The following is a 20,240-nucleotide window of genomic DNA, read 5'->3' as shown; positions in this document are numbered from 1 at the left end:
GGGGAGCAGCTCTGTAGCACACTGCTGTCACAGGACAAGTGAGCACCAAGGCATGGACATTGGTGGACACCAAGGGACCAGGAACGGCCTCATGGGGTTTAGGAGGATAGCCTCACTGACTTGGAAAGAATGGGAGAAAAGGCAATAAAGACGATTCATTTGGCTTTGGAGATTTGTTATCTAGATAGATGTTTTATAAGTTATAATGAGACTCGTGTAGTAAACCTGGCTCTTTGTAACTATTGTAGTGATGCTCCGGTGAGTGAGCTGTCACTTGAGCTGCTCCTGCTGCAGGTTGTCTTGCCAGCATTGCTGGAACAGGGACACACGAGGCAGTGGCTGAAGGGACTTGTGCGTGCATGGACTGTTACTGCTGGATACTTGCTGTGAGTATAGTAGCTGACTCTGTGGGCATCTCTGTTATCTGTGTGCAGCCTTTTTTCTAAAGTCAGGGCTTCATACACACTGTACAACTGCTATACTACAGAGTGACAACTACAGCCCTGTATTTTATTTTCAATTTTGAGGCACATTCTTATCCAAGCAGTCCTCAACCCTAGAGTCTTTGTACCCTGGTCGTCTTAGTGGTGAGCATACAGGCATGTGCCATTGTTTTATAACCTTTCTGAAAGAAGTGTGTTCTGTGTTCCACTCAATAAAACCTAGTTTAGAGGCTGTAGAAACTGCTCAGCGGTAAGAGTGCCTGCTATTCTTCAAAGGACCCACTTCACTTTTCAGCACTAACGTTGGGTACTCACAATGGCCTTTGAGTCCAACTCCAGGCTCTGATACGTTTTCTATCTCTGGACACCCACAATACATGTGGCCTACAGATACATACATGTACTCAGAAACTCTTCAAAAGCCATCATTTTAATACCAAACAGTTGAGTACTGTCCGGAGGTTACCTGTGGAAGGCAGGTACGTTCACACTGTCCACCTTGTGCAGGCTCACTGCAGTTCCTTTTGTGTTACTAGAAGTGCACACTAGCCTAAACGTTAAAATGCAGTGCACCTAAAGACTACTCTACACTTACTTTAGGGAGTCTGTCCCTGCTATCTGGACTAAATGCTAAGTGCTAAGATTTGATTTCTTTTTTGTTACTTTGTTACTTACTATATTGTGAGAAAAAACCCAACAGGAGTAGCTTTAGGGAAGCATTTATTTTGGCTATGTTTTCAGGGTAGACCCCATTTTGTGGTGGGGAGTCTTGGCAACAGAAGCTTGAAGACTCTATTGCCGTTACCTTTGCATTCATGAAGCAGAGAGAGGAATGCTGGTTTCTCTCTTAGAGACTGCTTACTCTACTACTGTCCAGGATCCCTGTCCTGGCAAAGAAATGGTGTCACCTACTTTTAGGATGTCTTCTCACCTCAGCCTACTTTAGATATTCTTCACTGGCATATAAGGCTTATATACATATGGAGGTTTCTGTGAAATCCTTGGCATAGTATGGTATGTTACTGTGGGATATAGACTTGGTGTATTTGATGACTGAACACTTCCCTTCTCCCCGGTGCTGCTCTTGTCTGAATTGCTTGTCGCTTCTGCAGGAGAGACGTATCAGTTATCAAGAGAAAGGCAAAGGTTTTCACTCTGTGGAGCCTAATGCTGAGTGTCTGTGCTTTCCTTTAAATTGCTGACTTTTCCCTGGTGTTAGGTGAAGAAACATAAAATAGGTTGAATTTGTGGACTGTCCCCCAAGCTAGCTAACGGAGTTGGCAGGATTTGATTTGAAGCAGACACCAGCATTTAGTCCAGACAGCAGGAGTAACGATCTCTGTATAATGTCTTCTCCCCTTTAAGAAGATATGTCACACCTGACACTGTCACTTTGGCCTGAAATAAGGCTCACTGTGGTGTGACTTTTGTGTAGGGACCTTCATTCCTACTTACTTGGAGACCAGGAAGAAAACGAGAACAGTGCAAATCAACAGGTCAACAACAACCAGCCCGCGAGGAACAATAACGCTGTTCAAGCTGGGGAAGGCCTGCACGCAGCCCACCAAGCCATCCTGCAGCAGGGAGGGCCTGTGGGCTTTCAGCCTTACCGCCGGCCTCTACATTTCCCACTCAGGGTAAGTCCAGAGAGCCTGTCTTCTCTATTAACTTTTCTTTCACCCATTGAGTGCTGTGTAGCTGTGACGTATGATTCCTAGAAGGAAACTATTGCTCTCATTATGTACCTTAAATGTTCAAAACAAGTTTATTAGATTTTGGAGATGGGCATTATATGGGGTTAGGTTTCCATGGACTTCTTGTTTGAGAGAAAAAGATCATAAATTAGAAGCTAGCTTGATAGATAACATTTCAGTGTGTGTCAGGAACTGTAATGACATGCTAGTGTTGGCCTCTGATTTAATCCCCTTAGAGCAGCTATTGGGTCAGGACAGAAGTGTGTTCCTCGGTAGGGCAGAGGAGCAGTGAGTGTGGGGCAGTGCACATGTGGCCTTCTCTGCTCCTTACTCTGGCATCTGTCCATCCATCCCAGAGTGCTGGATGTCACAGCTTTTCTTGTCCCTTACCTCTCCTGCATACAGCAGCTCCTAACCAGGTTCAGTTATCTGTATTTGAGCTTACCATGTCCAATGTGTCCTTAAGGGCCTGGCATGCGAGATGTGGGTGCTCATTTCATGTTGATGGAATGAAACTGAAGACCAGCTTGGCTTAAAATATACCTGTTCCAGTGTCTCAAAGCCAGTGTGTGATTCACAGTCTTGTCAGAAATGTGTCCTGATGTTAGGACCATTTATATGCAACTTGTTATATTTTAAATCCCTGTTCATAATGGTTTGAGGTTGTGAGTCAGCATTTTGAAATTTTGATAGATTATTTAAATATCTCATCCTTGGTTCTTTCTCTGTAAAAATAGTCATTGTCTTATTTTTACATATGTAAGTCATTTGTAGCCATTGTGTAAACATATCTTGAGTGTCTGATATTTTTTGGATGTGTGTTAAGGCTGTGGAGATCATGCACGCAGTCTTTGTCCTAAAACTACTTTTAGACTATTTTGGGAGATTAAGAAACAAAACAAACAAACAAACAAACAAACAAACAAAAACCTAGCAAATTTGGGTTCTCAGAGTGGACGTTTGCTGAGGGCACTGTGACTGCTTTTGGGTAGTGGTCACAGGCTTGTAGTACAGATGCATAGAGATCTTCATGGAGGAGGTGATAAATAAGCTGCCTTTAATGCTGAGAGGATTAACCACAAGAGGAAAGTAGAAAGGGCTTTCCAGGACATGGTAAGCTTGGAGCTTCAGGGAGCTGAATATATCCAGAGGAGAGGTGAAGGGCAGGGAGGTTATGGCAGACCGGACTTTTGGATGGGCAGCAGCTGAGTGGAGAGCCTTGAACACTTGAACTACAGTGTACTGTAGCTGGCACTCAAGATTTTGTATTTCCTGCTTCTGGTCCCATTGAGAAACACATTTGTTCTAAGGCATTAGATTATCCTAAAGATGTTGATTATAATGATAAAGGAAATGGAAAGGTCCTTTCTTCAGCTTCCATATCTTTGAGTCTTAAAAGCAGACCTCATAGTAAACTCCTGTTTTACTTTTCCCTGGTCTTCACTTGGCCCCCTTGCTGGTGTTGGGACGGCACAGTAGAGACAGAATCACTAAGGGCTTTTATGGCAGGCAAAGCTGTAGTCTTAGCTGTGTGATCTCGGAGGTGGGTAAGGTAGAAAGTGAGCGTTCTTTCAGCCCCAGAGAAGGGGTCTCCTTTCCCTTGTGTGCTCGGTTCCATTGATACTTCCTAGCACAGAAGCCATTGGCTGTGTGTATGTATTTACAGTTAGGATTAGTGAAAATAAAACTTAAAGTTCTGTTATTATATTATACTGTTCACATGTCATGGGCTCAGTAGCCACATGTGGCTAGTGACTGCTGTGCTGAACAGAGTGCAGAATCAGATGTCTCTATCAGCACACAGAACATTCTAATTGAGTCACAGTATTGCTGAGTTTAGAACAGTGGATATCTTAAATTTGTTAATTTTGGATGAGCTTGAATATAAGTGTATTAGTTTTTTTTCTTTTGGGTATATCTGATCTTGTGAAAATGAACACTTACTTATTTTCCAAAAGCTCTCTACCCCTAAAGCACAGGTGCAGACTGTCTCCTGCCCCCTTTTCTTCTTTCCTTGGTACTGGGAGTGCAGGCATGTGTCCTGTTCCCAGTGGTGGGATTTTATAGTGGAAATATTATGTGAATTCTTTGACAAGTATCAGAATACATTGAGGATGTGTGAACCACTTATGAACTTTTCTGTTTTGTATTGCAGATATTTCTGCTGATTGTCTTCATGTGCATAACATTACTAATTGCCAGCCTCATATGCCTTACATTACCAGGTATGATCCTAGCTTCCAACTGTTGAATGTCAAAACTCTTTTCTCAAAACATGTCATACCAAATAGAAACTGGGAATATAGTCCTAATGTTTGGTTACAGGCTATTGATCCCTTTGGGGTACTTCATCTTGTTGGACTCCATAGGCCCACAGGTTCCAGAAACAGCCCTTCAGTTTTCATAATATGTTGCAATTGGGTTTTCAAAGACTTCTTACTAAAATCTGGGGCTTCAAAATGTTGTTCTTCCCTGACGTTGACTTTGTCTCCATGTTGGTGTTGATTTTTAAAAAGAAAGTTTATACATTATTCTTTGATGCTATGATTTGAAATGTTATCCACTTCTTTATTTATCTTAAGATTTATTTAATTTATGAGTACACTGTCCCTGTTTTCAGACACACCAGTGGAAGGCATCAGATGAGATTAGAGATAGTTATGAGCCACTACGTGGTTGCCTGGAACTGAACTCAGGTCCTCTGGAAGAGCAGTCAGTGCTCTTAACCACTGGGCCATCCCTCCAGCCTCCTTGTGTCTACTTCTTTGTTTTAAAAAGTTTGGTTTTCTGTGCTAATGAATGGATCATTTGGGAGAAACCCCAAGTTGTTTGTAATGTTTTTAGATAAAGTATTGATAGCACAAATAATAGAAAACTCGTATCTTTATCCTATTAGCATAATAATTTCAATTGGTAATAAAGAGTAACAGAAGCAGGAATGTTCATAACATCCCCGTCCGGAATAAACTAGTGAATGGCCTGGCGGATCAGGTGCAGATTCTGGGACAGTCAGCCCATTGGCTCTGTGTTTTGGATGTTTCTTAAGTCATTTATTACTGAAGGGTTTTGGGTTGTTTTTCTTTATTCTGACGTGAAAATATTTATAGAATGTCAAGATTACAGTTCTTTTTACCTAGCCACATGTCTCATTTGTCAGCCTTTCTATTTTCAGTATTTGCTGGCCGTTGGTTAATGTCATTTTGGACGGGGACTGCCAAAATCCATGAGCTGTACACAGCTGCTTGTGGTCTCTATGTGTGCTGGCTAACCATAAGGGCGGTGACTGTGCTGGTGGCCTGGATGCCGCAGGGTCGAAGAGTGATTTTCCAGAAGGTTAAAGAGTGGTCCCTCATGGTAGGTTTCTGTAGCAGGAGATTGATCTTACTGATGGCACTAAGACTTCAACAGCCATTTCCCATTTGTTTTCTCACCGAGTCACTAATTTTCAGGAGAGTTATCTTTTTATCAGAAGGCACGTTCCTTTAAGATGGTAACTTTCCGTTTCACTTGAACCATAGTCCTCCAAGTACCCAGATACACTTGAGAGAGTCAACAGAAGAGTGAGCTGCTAAGTAAACTCATGAGATAACTAAGAATTACAGAAAATGCTTTTGGAGATGGGAATTGCACAGGTTAAGGAAGCTATTCTCAAAACTCTTGATTTCACCCAGAGTATCTTTTTCTGAGTGTGGAATGAATTCCTGTGCACACCATTGGCTAGACTAGTAAATATGGTAATGGCACTTCTCTGCCTAGTCATTTGGGTAATCAGCTCTGCATTTTGAATCTGACTTTATAATTTGCTTTCTCTTGGACTTTTTATATTTGTGCTGAAACCATTTTTAATTTTTAAACTTATTATTTGCACATACAATTTGGTACCACGTGTTAACTTGTATATGTAGTTTGCTCTAATTAGATTAGCAGATTCCACTTTTCCATCATTGCACAATTATGTGTTGATAACATTTGTGTCTGTAGTGGTTTGTTGTAGATTATGAGTGGAGGGGTTAAATTGCTACTTAGTCTATAGGGTAATGAGCCACTTACCTATATTTAAAATACAGAAAACAGCTAAGTTTAGTTTTTTTTTTTTTTTTTTTTTTTTTTTGTTTTTTTTTTTTTTGGTGATTTATCCTATCTTCACAAATGCCATGTTAAGAGATAGTATGTATGTGTTCCACTAATACCATGTTTGGTCATATGTAAGAATATCAACTGAAGCCACCTTCAAAAGAGGTCACCAGAACCAAAGGTCATTTAAAAGACTGATTTCATTGTCTATACTTTAACTTCTTTTACTTTGTATTCGTTTATTCTTATTCCTACTTAATCCAAATGTTAAAGGTGCACTGTGGATGCATTAGCTGTAGCTGCTCGTGTATTAAACAGATAGGCAGTATTTCCTAATTAAACAAAACTATTCTGATTGGCTTGATGAGTCACTTTAACTGGAGTTAGGATTAACTACCAGTTTACCTAAAGGCTCACAAATCAGCTTATGACTTCTGTTGCTATGGGACCAGCGATTTGGCAAATCAGTGTTTTTGCAGGAAGATAAAAAGTCAAGTACTGAGAAGGATATTTGGAGGAAAACATCATAGTCATTTTGTTAACTGTATATAACAATAAATAAAAGTTTGGGGGAAATCTTTTAGAGCAACAATCTTTGTAATGTTAGGTTTTGTTACAGCTTGAGTTCTGCGCTTGTACCTTCAGGTGAGATCACTTAATGGGGTTGGATGACTTGGCTTTGTAAAGCTCCTGCTGCAAACTGGAGACCAATATTCAGTCCCCAAAATCTACATAACACACTGGGTGTGTAATGTATTCTTGTAATGTCAGTGATGAAGAGGCAGAGATAGGAGGCTCCTGGGGTTCACTGGCTGAACAGTCTAGTCTAATAGATGAGTTCTCTGCATCTGAGATTGTCCTCTGGCTTCCATAAGCATGTGCACACATGGACACCTGTGCAGTGCACTCCCACATGTGCTCATACACATTTTAAAAAAGAAATTTCACTGAAATATATGACATAAAAATGTGTTGGGGATCAGGTCAAAGAGGAAAACAAGGCTGACGGGAATACAGTTTGTCAAGAAGACAGGTTCTCTGTAATGATTCTGTTCCTTGTTCCCACTAGATAATGAAGACTTTGATAGTTGCTGTGCTGCTGGCTGGGGTTGTCCCACTGCTCCTGGGGCTCCTGTTTGAGCTGGTTATTGTTGCTCCTCTGAGGGTCCCTCTTGATCAAACTCCCCTTTTCTACCCTTGGCAGGTAAATGTGTACGTTGCTAATTATGTGGGATCAAAAAAATATCTTTGAGGTTTTTTTTTTTTTTTTTTTTAACACAGTTGTTTTAGGAAGATTTTTTTAATATATATATTCTAAGAACCCTTGTAAAGTTGTTGAAATGATTTCTTTTATTCTTGCTTTTAAGATATAAAAGCCATATAAATTCCTTTCTTGGAATACTTGCTTTGTGCCATGGTAAGGATTTAGGGTTCTAAGCAGGGTCTAGTGCTTGTAGGGTTTGATGTATATTGTTTAAAGTGTGTCCATGAGATGGAGGGGTGGGTGGTTATGGGCTAGCTGAAGGACGGGTTGGAGGCAGGGTACCACTAGTATGGTTTCATGGTAGTGGAATAGGAAACAGTCTGGATTTGGTAACAGCTCAGGAAACCCACAAATGCCTGAGCTTGAACACCAGCCTTTGGAATAATTCTTTAGGTCAAAGTGTCTTATTGCAACCTAAGTATCTCATGCCATAGTGATAACACAGGACAGGCAACAAGCATAGATGATTAAATAGTAACATTCATTTTATTTCCTTACTGGGGTCTTCATTAATGGGGTACGGACTTGTCTATATTTTCTTGAGGAAATAATGGAGATTTCTAAAAGATACAAGACTATTTTGCTCAATTTGAGCTTTTACATATTAATCTCATTTTTATTAGTCCTTTGAGAGTTTGTACAGTGTATTTTGGTCATATTCTATTCTTCCCCCTTCCTTAACTATCCCTAATCTGTGGCCTGAGGGGGTGGGGATCTGTTTAATCCATAAAATATAAGCTGCCCATGTACTTTTGGATGTGTGGCTTTTACCCACCAATGGTTGATCTCTTAAAGAGAACCGACCGTCTCCCAGAAGCTAGCAGTGGTAGCTTAGCAAAGTGTTACCAGTCTTGGGCAGCTTCTGTTTCAAAACTAAACAGCTTTTTGTTAGGCTTACCTTTGAGGCCAATGAAGATGTGTTAAGTATTTGTGGTTTTTCTCTAATTATAGGACTGGGCACTGGGAGTGCTGCATGCCAAAATTATCGCAGCTATAACTCTTATGGGTCCGCAGTGGTGGTTGAAAACTGTCATTGAACAGGTAAGAAACCAATTTCATGGAAAGATACTTTGAAATGGGTCATGGTTGAATTTAACTAATGAATTTTTGTTTTTATGTTTCTACTTTTCTGAGCTCTGTTTTCATTATTGTGGACATACAGTTTTTTTTTCTAAGTTGTGTGAGTGTGTTTGTGTGCCTAAGTGCACCTATGTAAGGACAACTTCTGAGCATTGATTTTCTCCTTCCACTGTGAGTTTTAGGGATTAAATAGGTTGTCAGGGTTGCATAGCAAGTGCCTTACCCATTGCTGACCTCTTTTTCTTTTTTTGGGGGGATAGGGGATGGAAGGGGGTTTTGAGGCTGGGTTTCTCTGTGTAGTACTGACTGTCTTGGAATTCACTCTGTAGAGCAGGCTGCCCTTGAACTTAGAGATCTGTCTGCCTCTTCCTCCAGAGTGCTGGCATTAAAGGTGACAATGCCTAGCCTCTTTCTTCTTTTAAACAGAGGAGGTAGTTTTGTTTTCTTATATTGTGGCTGTTAGAATAGTTTGGCTTGAGAACAAATAATTATTAAAGAAGTAGCTTTGAATTCTAACTGATAGAATGTTTTTTAAGAAACATTAACAAATTTTTAAGGAACGTAGAAGACCAAAAAAAAAAAAATCCTTCAGTTGCAGCACTTGGCGTGGAGGCAAGGGCCCATGTCTGCAGTCCTCGGTTATGCAGCTCAGGGACAGCTGGGCCATCGGAGACCGTTTTTTGAAGGCCTGGGGGATAACATAATGAGGTTTATCAATGTTGTTTTCTCTGGTCCTTTCTAGGTAGGCCTACAAAGAAAGCTTCAAGTTGTCTGTAGCTGGCCTTTGCCCTTCTTAGTATGGGTTAGGGGTGAGCCACCTTCTGTCCCTTTTCTGTGAAGAGGGGCAGGAGGACTGAGTGCTTTCCCACATGTGTTGCTTTCAGCCTTTTATGCCAAGGGTGTCAGGTGCTGCAGTGCCTGCTCTGCTTTCTGTTCTTGTCACTCATATGTCTCTCAAAACTCACTGGAAGGTTACCCTGTACATTCACAGAACTAGGACATTGGCTGAAGTGGAGGCACACTGATCCTCTTTTCTCCACTGCAGGTGTTCTGATGAGGCAGTATTCTTATTTCTAAGTCTGTGCTAGATAAAAGGAAGTTACTATTCATAGAACAGATAGGGCAGCTGCTTGGAATACTCTTGATTACGTAGCATCTAAGACGGTTTACTCAGGTAACTTGGTCATCATAGTGCTAACCTTGAAAAAAAGTAGATTGTGCTTTTGAATAGGAATCGATAGCTCATTTCAGAAGAAAACATTATCCATGTAGCCCTATTAGATATTTTAGTACTTTGTTCTTTAAACTTCAGTTATTTAGAAAATGTACTCAAGGATAACTCAGTCTTTTTATTCTTAGGAAACTGCTAGAAAGGTAAAAGTCTTGCAGGCCTGTGGCAGTTGAGATCTACCCAAAAGCAGTAGTTCTTTCTGCCCAGTGTACACATGAAAATCACTCAGAGTAGTCTTGGACCTTTTAGTCATTGATTCTTAGAACAAGAGTGGGGCCAGGAAATGGTACATCAGATGGCCACAGTGTGTTTGTGGCAGCATATCCCTTCAGGATAGAAATAGGAGACTGTCCACTGGAAAGTCTACCAGTTGAAACTGACCTTCAGAGAAGTTTGGAAATAGCTTTTATTAATAGCTAGGAGCTAAGAGACGTTGCTGATGTTTGTGAGGTCCCCTTGTCTGTTGCACTATTTTAGACTGGGGAGGGGTTAGGGTAAGGCAGCCTGAGAGGGAGAAATTACAGGCTGATTGAGGAACCCTGGGGTGCCGGCTCCTTAGTGCTAATGCATTTGGGTTACTCTGTTGGAGATGGAAGATGTCTTCAGAGGTGTAAGTCTGTTTGTCCTTCAGACCTCAGAGTAATGGGTTGAGTTGGGCTATACCCTGACTTCTAAGAAGTTCTGAGTGAAGCCAAGAGAAGAAAATGAGGACAGTGCTGTCTTTCCCTCTGTTACAGCAGTGCTGTCTGTTTTCAAGGTTTCCCACTTGGATCCAATTTTTCCCCCTGCAATACCATGTAGTAGCTTTTTTTCTAAGATAACTGGGTTTCCTGAGTGCTTCAGCATTGAGGGTCAAAGGACAAGTTGGGAGAGTCCTCTCCTGCTGCCATTCATGTGGTCCCAGGAGTCTAACTCAGGCTGGTCTTGGTGGCAGTTACCTTTACCTGCTGATCATTCAGCGGCCACACCCTAACCATTCCTTTTCAATGTTTCAGGTTTATGCAAATGGCATTCGTAACATCGACCTTCACTACATCATTCGCAGGCTGGCAGCTCCAGTGATCTCTGTGCTCTTACTTTCCCTGTGTATACCGTATGTCATAGCTTCTGGCGTGGTTCCTTTATTAGGTAGGTAATGCTGGTTGTGAACCTTTCAAAGAATACTTTCATTAGAACAGAAACACACACACACACACACACACACACACACACACACACACACACACAAAGTTCCAAAAAGAGTTAAAGTTTGCTGAAATTGTGGCTGTTTGGAATATGCTACTGTCTTTTTTATAGTATGTTTATTTATGTATATTGCAGTTTTCTCATTGACAGTATGTAGACTTAAGAATTACAATTTAATTTCCACACCTAAATCTTTTTGTACATGTTCATGTGTGTGAGGGTATGCAATGCATGCCTAGTAATCCCAGCATTCCAGAGGCTGGAGCTTAAAATTAAGTTTGTGCTACACATCAAGATCTTGTCTCAGTGAGAAGGGAAAACATAATTATCTGTCTGTCTGTCTGTCTGTCTGTCTATCTATCTATCTATCTATCTATCTATCTATCTATCTATCTATCTATTTTTTGTGCAACTTTAGCTGTCCTGGAATTAGCTCTGTAGACCAGACAGTCTCACACTCCTGCCTGCCTCTGCCTCTCGAGTGCTGGGATTAAAGGCATGAGCTACTGCCCTGGGAACAAAAGGGGTAATGGCAGTAAATGGGCAAAATTAATAGTAATGTGCTTAATGGCACTGTCTTGGTTTTTTACATAGTTTATTACTCGTGTGTGTGTGTGTGTGTGTGTGTGTGTGTGTGTGTGTGTGTGTGTGTGTGTTTAAGAGCTGTTTTGGATATTACTCGGGAAGCAATAAGCAACTGTCCACCTTATTTTGAAACGGGATATTTCATTGGCCCAGAGCTCACTTTTTAGGCATAGCTGGCTAGCCATTGAACCCTAAGGATTTATGTTTCAGCCTCTGCAGCAATGGTACTAGAAGCATGACCAACATGCCAAGATTTTCTATGTAGATTCAGGGGTCAGGCCCAGGCCGTCTACTCTCTAATCCATCTCCCCAACTCCTGTATGCTGTCCTTACTGGACGTTTTGAAGGTTTTATCAGTTTGAATATAGAGATGAGGAAATTGAAGTTCATAGAGATTGAGCATCTTCTACAAATTGTAGATTTTAAGGAGGGGAAGCTTTGAGCTGTGCTGGGCTCCAGAGTACATGGGTCTTTTTCCACAGTGGAGGAGTGGTGTTTGGATTAAACCAGTTGTGAGGCTTACTCTCCTTATTCCTTTGAAATACTTCCTCTGCCTTTAAAGCCTCCCCTATTTGAAAGAAGAGTTAAAACTCATAAGCTAAGATTTGAAAAGGAAGCATTTGAATGTTAGAAAAATGAATACATGTATTTTGGTAATCTGTGTTTGGAAGTGTGGGAAGCAGGGTCTCAAGCTGTCTTTGAACTTGCTGTGTAGATGACAGTGACCTTAAACTTCTGATCCTCCTGTGTTCCTAATGCTGGCTGTCTTAGGGTTTTATTGCTGTTGAAGAGACACCATGACCAGTATAGCTATCGTGGAGAACATAACTTGAGCTGGCTTATTTTCAGAGGTTTAATCCATTATCATCATGGTGGGGAGCATGGCAGCATCCAGATAGACGTGGTTGGAGAAGGAGCTGAGAGTTCTATATCTTGATCCGAAGGCAACAGGAAACTGTGTCATACTGGAAGTAGCTTGAACATACAATGACCTCAGATTCTGCCTCTACAGTGACACACTTCCTCCAACAAGGCCATACCTCCTAATAGTGGCACTTTCTTTGGGCCACTATTCACACACACTAGTAGGCCAGTCCTATTAAAGTACCACACTCACTGGGTTATAGGTGTGCTCCATTATGCCTGGTTTTATGCTGTGGCACAGCGTACCAGGACTCTGTTCATACTAGGCAAGCACTCTACCATTTGACAACCCTAGTCAGCTCTTTCATTATATAGGCACAGTCTGTGTTATTGAACTTAAGGCCTCACACAGGCTAGGCAAGCATCTGTTTCCTGCTCTGTACAGGCACCGGATCTTAGTTTTAATGGTGACATAGCTGAAACACACAAGTGAAACCAAGTGCTTGTGGAGTCCAGGGCATCTGCATTTGATGAATCTCCCGGAGCACTTACCTGCACTCCCTTACTTCACAGAAGAGAGAAGCAGACCAGAGTACTTACAGCATCACACGGACCCTGTGTCCAATGGCCATTGTAGGACCGCTGCTTTTAAGTGTGGCGTGACCTATGCTGCTGGTTCCTCAGTTTCTTTTCCCCAGATCACTCTGGTATTTTTGATTGCCTCCAGGAATCACTCTTGTTTTTCTGTGGGTTTTTTTTTTTCTTTATACACATAAGCACATCTCTTGCCTAAGTAGAACTCAGTTTTATCTCTACCATAAACACCTTAAATTTTAAGAAGAGCCATGTGCTCTCTTTGGTTCTAGCTATAGCCGTAAAAATGGCACCAAACCTTTCCACACATACTTTTTTTTTTTTTTTTTTAAGGAGTCCTGTTCCCAGCGGGACTCTACAGGTGCCAGGTTGGCAGAAAGGCCATACCTCATTCTTTATCCACAGGCTCATTGGTCCATTTTCTATTGCTTTAATAAAATCACCGTTGTTTGTTCTTTTACAGGTGTTACTGCAGAAATGCAGAACTTAGTTCACCGGCGGATTTACCCATTTTTATTGATGGTCGTTGTGCTGATGGGAATCCTGTCCTTCCAGGTCCGCCAGTTTAAGCGCCTTTATGAACATATTAAAAATGACAAGTAAGTCTAGGATTCTTTCTGTTCATGTAGCAACTCGTTAAGGTGCTGTCATTTTATGGGTTTTGTGCTTGTCTTAGGGTTTTATTGCTGCGAAGAGGCATCATAACTGTAGCAACTCTTATAAATGAAAATATCTCATTGGGTCTGGCTTAAAGTTCAGAGGTTCAGTCCATTATCACCTTGGTGGGGAGCATGGCAGCATGCAGGCAGGCATGGTGCAGGAGGAGCTGAGAGTTCTGCGTCTTGATCTGAAGGCAGTAGGAGACTGTTTCATACTGAGAGGTGCTTGAGCACATATGAGACCTCAAAACACCCCTACAGTGACACACTTCCTTCAACAGGGCCACACCTCCTAATAGTGACACTCCCTGTGAGCTATGGAGGAGCATTGTTATTCAAACAACCCCCGTGCTCAGTGTGATAAATTATGTGAGAAAATGCTCATCTAGTGGACATAAATTAATGTAGCACATCAGTATCAACAACACCGCCCTTCACTGTGCACGCCTTGTTTGAGAGCAGTTCCAGAGACACCTTACTTATTCTGCGGATTCCTAAGAGGAATGTTTTCAAGAAGGAAATTTAAATTGTTTAAAACTTCTCTGAAAAATGTTCTGGCAGTAGAAATACAAGTACCAGCAGGTGGAGGATAAAGGATAGTGCTCCTGAAGGGTTTTCCCTGCCTTCATCCTGGAGCCCACCTGTCCTTAGGCTCACCCTTTTCCGTCTTCTCCAGGGTCTGTTGACCACTCTCGTGTTTTCACCAGCAGACAGTACTGTTTCATCGCAGCATTCTCAAGCACCATTTCTGTTTCTGCTCTGTTTCCCTCTGTCGTCCTTCCTGCCGTCACCACCTTTCTGCTCTCATGTCACAGAGGGTTCTCGTCCCCACTCTTCACTTCCCACTTCAGTGTACTTGTTACATGTGATATCTGTCTCTGAGTGTGAACCCTTTGGCACAGCTTGGTCTGCAGGAGGTATAGAGAGAAGGGGACATGGACTAAAGTACAGGGGGAGGCTGAAAGTGGACCATGAGTTCAGCATCTTGTTTCTGTTAGTGAGTCAGTTTGGATCTTAGGCAGATTTCCATCACTTAGTCTGTGTACTTTGTATTTCTTTGCTTTTTTAGTAATGTGGCCCTGCTCACATTCTTGACAAGTCCTGATATATGTGATGATGTGTTTCCGTATATCAAATAGCACTATCATATAAGATATTAACAAAATCCTGTTTCAAAAAACACTGCTTTGGGGTAAGGAATGCTTAAATTCAAGAAAAGAACTAGTCATGTGAAAAGGAATTTATTACCGAGATGATGATGGGTAAAGAAGCAGACAGACTTGAGAGCCTCATAACAGTGACATTGAAGAAGCTGAGAGATGTCTGAAGGATTGTATGCATTGACAGAAACGATCTGAGAAGCCAGCGACCACTGCATTGAGCCTCTTAACATGTGCCAAAGCCTTTGTCACGGGGCTTTGTGTGCATTCCTAGTCTCAGAATAATCATGTGGCATGACACTACCATTCTTGTGTCACTAAGAAGTAAACTGAGGTCCCAGTCCCTGTTCTGACAGCTCATCACATGCAGACTCCACTCTTCACAAGTGTGTGTCTTTAGTGGTCCATGTATGTGCTCATCGCTGAGAGCTTGCTGTCCTTTGCCTTGTGAGGATGCCAACTTCCTCATGGGCATACTTCAGTACTCCAGCCTCAGTACTGCGTGCTTCAGTGCCGTAGCCTCCCTGAAATCTGCCCCTCATTGTTCCTTTGCTCTAGACAAGAGGTTTTCAGGTCCTGCTGTTTTCCTGTCCAAGCTGTTTACCTGCACTATTTGTAGTCTGCTTCCTAAAACCTTAGCACTAAGGTGACTTGTAAAGTGTAAACCCTGGCAAGATGAACAAAGGAAATCTCTGCACCTGTTTGCTCTCTTACAAGGTCGGCAAGGGATGACTAACCTCCTCACTGTAGTAAAGGCCGTGTCCACCATACCTTACGTAAGACCTTCCTCCAATGTGCTGACTTTTGTGCTCATTCTGGACGCCCTGTAGCCTGTCTCTTGAAAGGTTGCTAGGAAGCTGATCTGGATACAGTTAACAAGGTGCCACTGGAAGAATTTGCCCTGGAAGATGGTGTATGTGTGACTCACACAGGAAAGTAACTACCCCGTTTTTGTACTCTAGGTACCTTGTGGGGCAGCGCCTGGTGAACTATGAGCGCAAATCTGGCAAGCAAGGTCCATCTACACCACCTCCAGTGTCGTCCCAAGAATAAAGTGCTTGTCTCAGCTCCTTGAGCTTCTCCTTGCCTTTTCGTGTCCTTTGTTGTGGACTGACTTCTCACTTGGAGATTCTCCTGTGATCTCAGCGTTAAGTTAAATGTACCTGACTTGTGTCCTCAGCACTCAGAGAGCAGCGTATCCGGCACTACCGCTCCTCCCTGCATCTGCCGACATCACTGCTGTCTGAGATCTGTACATGTGTAAATAGGAGTTCCTTAATGCCCTAAAACCTTGGATTAAACAGAATGTGCATTGTACATCTTTAACAAATGTATATTAATTTATTAAATCTAGTTGTCACTTTATTTTGGACCTGCTGTGATCTCGACAGGAAATGTGCCACAGAGCAGTAGTGTATAGGCAAGACTGACATTTTCGGAGCACAGTGCACAGTGTGGCCAGCAGCTCTCACCAGGTAACTGCATCCTGTCCTTGGCTGGTCAGTCCTTCAGGAGCCGGTGAGCAGTGGAGCCTGTGGTAAGGGCCGTGGACAGAGTGCCTCTCAGACAGTCGTGTTTGGAAACGATTACATGTAACACCAAAGCTGTTGTACATTTTCTACTGCCTGATTGTTTTCATGTGTCTGTGTTTGTAATATTGTATAGTGTGTTGTGCTAGATGAGGAAATTATTTTTAATTTTGATAATTTAATATTCCTAGTGATCAGCATTGGGAGTTGGGGTTTTGTGCTTGTTAGGGGCATGTCTATACTTAGAAAGATAAACTACAAATGAAGATTTTTATTAGCCTCCTCCCCTTCCACACAGCTCTTTCTTTTTGTCAGCAGTGGCCAAAAGTGTCATGCCAGATGAGAAACCTAAGGGATGACGTCACCAACAATACCAGTTGTGACAGGTGGAGGGCTGGGCTGGGGTGTGAGGCCTACTGCAGCAGGGAAGATGAGCCTCAGTGAATGCACCAGGAAATCCCTGTTCTTAAAGCATTTTGTTTACAATAAACTGCAAATAAAACCGAGTTGGCCTTCACCATAGGAAAGAGAAATGTGAGATTTTAAAGAATTTCGTACTCCGAGGAAGACTGGTTCCCCCAGCCCAGGCCTCATGTTTAAAGTGTAAAAGAGTAGGGTGGTTGCACATCATCCCAGTGTCTAATGGTGAGGTGTATTGTAAGGGTAGTGCTAGAAGCTGTCCTAGACTGTAAAGAGTTCCATGGAGTATTAAACCCATAGTCGGAAAGGTCTGAGGCCCAGCCCCCACCTCCAAACACAAAGCCAAACAAAAGATTAAGAGCAGAGCTTCCTGGTTTTGTTTCTTCTTTGATATTTGTCTTTTCTATCTCTTAAATTCACCAAGTGATAGACACTTTGTTTTAAAGCAGCATTATATTTAAAAAAACCAAAAACAGTGCTTGCCATGGGATCCAGTGTTAACACTATTGTTTCGTAACAGCCTTTCTCTTGTGTGTAAAGTAAGGTTCTTCTAGCAAACCAGCCTTTACTCTTAGATTTTTAATAAAGAATTAGCATTTTAAAATGCAATGCCACCTGTCAATGGGAATGTGTCTATAAAACCTAATCTTTTGAGGAAAAAGTTGCTGCTGTATTGGGCATATAACATTTAGGTTTCATTTTTAATTTTTAAAGAATTTATGGATCTACCACAAAAAGTTAAAAATTCTTAATCATCTGGAATTTGAACTGAACCTTATTAGTTCACAAACACAGACAGTACAGATTACCAAATTTTGCCCCCATTTCATTGGCAGGAGTCTCTGCTCTCCTCCTGAGGAATTCCTCCCGGGTTTACAGTTGTGTTTTGTCCAGTGGCTTTCAATAAAATAATATCCTCATGAGGACTTATTGTGCATAACGTTTGCTAGGGTGACATACAGGATTTATTCAACAATATCATACACATTTAAAACCCTCAGTTCAGAAGGTGTTCCTATTTGCTGCCTGTCTTTACAGGAAACTTACAGATAAAGAGTTTTGCATCATTTTGAGTTGGGCCAATACCCAGTATTCAAGGAAGTTTACTAGGAAAGACCTCTGTGCTTTATTATTGATACTTTGAAGACAAATCACCACTTAGGATTAGTTTTACGTGATCAGTTATCAAGTTATCGAAATGCATAGTTGTTCATTATTAACAAATTATGGTTTGATTTTTAAACTACAAAGTACTAATAGTTTAGATGAAAACTGAAGAAAATGCCAATATAAAATTTGTGTGTAGCTAGCCTCAAAGTTCCATGTTTGTAGTTGTCGTCCCAGCCCAGCCCTCACTCCCGTCGTCCTCTGTAGGGGGAAAGGAGATAGGACATATATTCCAGACGTGAGCGGTAATTTTTATCTCAATGTTCAGTATGGATGTTATTACTGTGAATTCTCAGACAGCCCTTCCCCTCGAGGAACAGTGTGATTGTCCTTCAGTGAGTTTATTAGGCATGTTGTTTCTTTGATGCACAAATGCTCCATTAGAGTATATTCTTAAATTTAGGTTGAGCTGATGAATTTTTAAGACAAACACAAAATTGTCTTTGAATTGGACATTTGTACCCTGTTGTGTTTGCAGACACAGGAACTGGTGCCCTATGCAAGAACTTGGCACTTGTCACGGTGCTCCAAATTAGCTCCTCCTTCTCAGGATGGAGACTATCAGGCTAGTTACTGTGATGCCTCATTTTACATTGTGATGTTCAAAGTTGTTGTTTAAAACAGTCTCCTAGGACCTTAACCTGTTCAGTCATTATCAAGGGGGAGAGATGGAGACAGTGCCACTGAAGTGTTAATAAAGACCTCATCTGTGAAGGGTCTTTAAATTCTTTGCTTAAACTGCCCTGTATCCACGCACTTAATTTGCCCTGTCAATCAGGTGTTTTGTTTCGGCTTATCGCTGTTGTGTCAAATATTTAAACAGCTGTCATGAGCAAGGGCTTCTTTCAGATACTCTCCAGTAAGAGCTTTGGCATTAATATAAAGAGACAGTATACATGTATGTGTGTCTCCATTCCTGTCTGTATGAGTGCCTCATTTTGTAATCATGGCCATCCTATAGAACCTTAGATGGAAAGGAATGACTAAGGCCTAGGGGTGTCTCTTGTAGGAGTGGATTAGAACACTTAGTGATGTGGGGTGTCAGTTTTCTATACAGTAAACACCTGTACCCAGACCAATTTTATGTGTATATACTCAAAATGCTCCCTTTTTTTATGTGGTCATTTGTTGCCTTCTGAGTTAAGAGAACAGAATTGAATAAAGTGAATGTTAGTTGTAGCCTTGTTTTCTTTTTGGTTGTGTGTTTTTACTTTGATGTAAGAATGCTTTTAATTTCCAAAAATCTGAGGCTGGTACTGTGGTACATGAGTGTAGCCCAGCTTACTAGGAAAAAGGAGGATTTCGGGAGACAAGAAATTCATGGCTAGGCTGGGTGGAAGGCCCCACCTCAAAAGAAATTAATAAAATTTAGAAATAGCTAGATGTTTATAATCGGAAGGAAAACAGTTATCTGAAGCTTCGTAGTCCCGTTGTGTGCAGTGGGTGGAACTTGTAGCTGCAGAGGACACATCTGCCCCTTCTCGTGCACTGGAATGGAGGACATTTCTTCTGGAAGGCGTGAGGCATCTCTACTTGGGCCACAGGTGACACTGCCCACTCCCCACTTTGTCATGCCATGAGCCATGGCTTTGGGATGGAGACTGTGATAAAAGACATGTCAGAAACCGTTTTATGTCATTGCTTGCATGCAGAAGGAACGGGTTGCATGACCTTTCCTCCTTTATGATGAGATCTTTTGGTTTTAGGGGCTATTTCTGGTTTTTCAAAGCTTCAACATTTTTCTCATCTCTGCCAATTAAATACATTGTTCAGTGTAGGAGTGGTGGGAAAATGCTCTTTGAACCACAGCCATCTTTAATCTGTAAAGTTAAAAGTCCTCATCAAAGGAAATACTCAGAAATGGTTATCTCCTTATCTACTCATTGGAAACAGTGATCTGGAGAGTCGATGTGTCAAGTGACTGAAGATGTCTGCCTCTAAGGACCACAAGTGGAGAACAGATAGTAACCGAAAGATGGAAGAGAAGTCAGCTGCCTGAGCCAGCACACGGGACTCGGAAGACCACTGGGACCTAGTGGGATCTGTAGGTCTCCACACATATGCACCTAATCAGCCTCCTGCTGCCTGCCGCTTCTCTGAACACCAAGGCACAGGTCCCTCTGCGTCAGTTTCCTTTGTTTAGCCATTGGTTTTATTTCTTCTCTTCTTTCTTATATAACAGCGACTACGAGTACGTTTGGAGGAGGAAGGAGCTTCTTGCTCAGGAACCACACCCATTTGTTCTTTGCTTAGGAGGCCATTTCTTTTCCGAGGTGTGACTGGTAAAAATA

The 20,240-nt window shown here is 41.8% G+C and overlaps 1 protein-coding gene across 1 annotated transcript in view; it reads left to right on the top strand.

Annotated features, from left to right (window-relative positions):
- The window catches only part of MARCHF6 (membrane associated ring-CH-type finger 6), a 60,916-nt gene extending 41,788 nt beyond the window's left edge, over positions 1–19,128 (top strand). Inside the window, exons 18-26 of the mRNA XM_080933753.1 lie at positions 249–386; positions 1,879–2,080; positions 4,293–4,362; positions 5,310–5,491; positions 7,281–7,415; positions 8,427–8,516; positions 10,782–10,914; positions 13,478–13,613; positions 15,796–19,128. Of these exons, the coding sequence (XP_080789879.1) occupies positions 249–386; positions 1,879–2,080; positions 4,293–4,362; positions 5,310–5,491; positions 7,281–7,415; positions 8,427–8,516; positions 10,782–10,914; positions 13,478–13,613; positions 15,796–15,886 (1,177 nt within the window). The 3' untranslated portion in view covers positions 15,887–19,128. The remainder of the gene's footprint in view (positions 1–248; positions 387–1,878; positions 2,081–4,292; positions 4,363–5,309; positions 5,492–7,280; positions 7,416–8,426; positions 8,517–10,781; positions 10,915–13,477; positions 13,614–15,795) is intronic.
- The last annotated feature ends 1,112 nt before the right edge of the window (positions 19,129–20,240 follow it).

Source organism: Micromys minutus, assembly GCF_963924665.1.
Source record: "Micromys minutus genome assembly, chromosome: 20".
Lineage (NCBI taxonomy): Eukaryota > Metazoa > Chordata > Mammalia > Rodentia > Muridae > Micromys > Micromys minutus.
The sequence above is the reverse complement of the archived record's forward strand: the minus strand, read 5'-3'. Positions and strand labels throughout refer to the sequence as shown.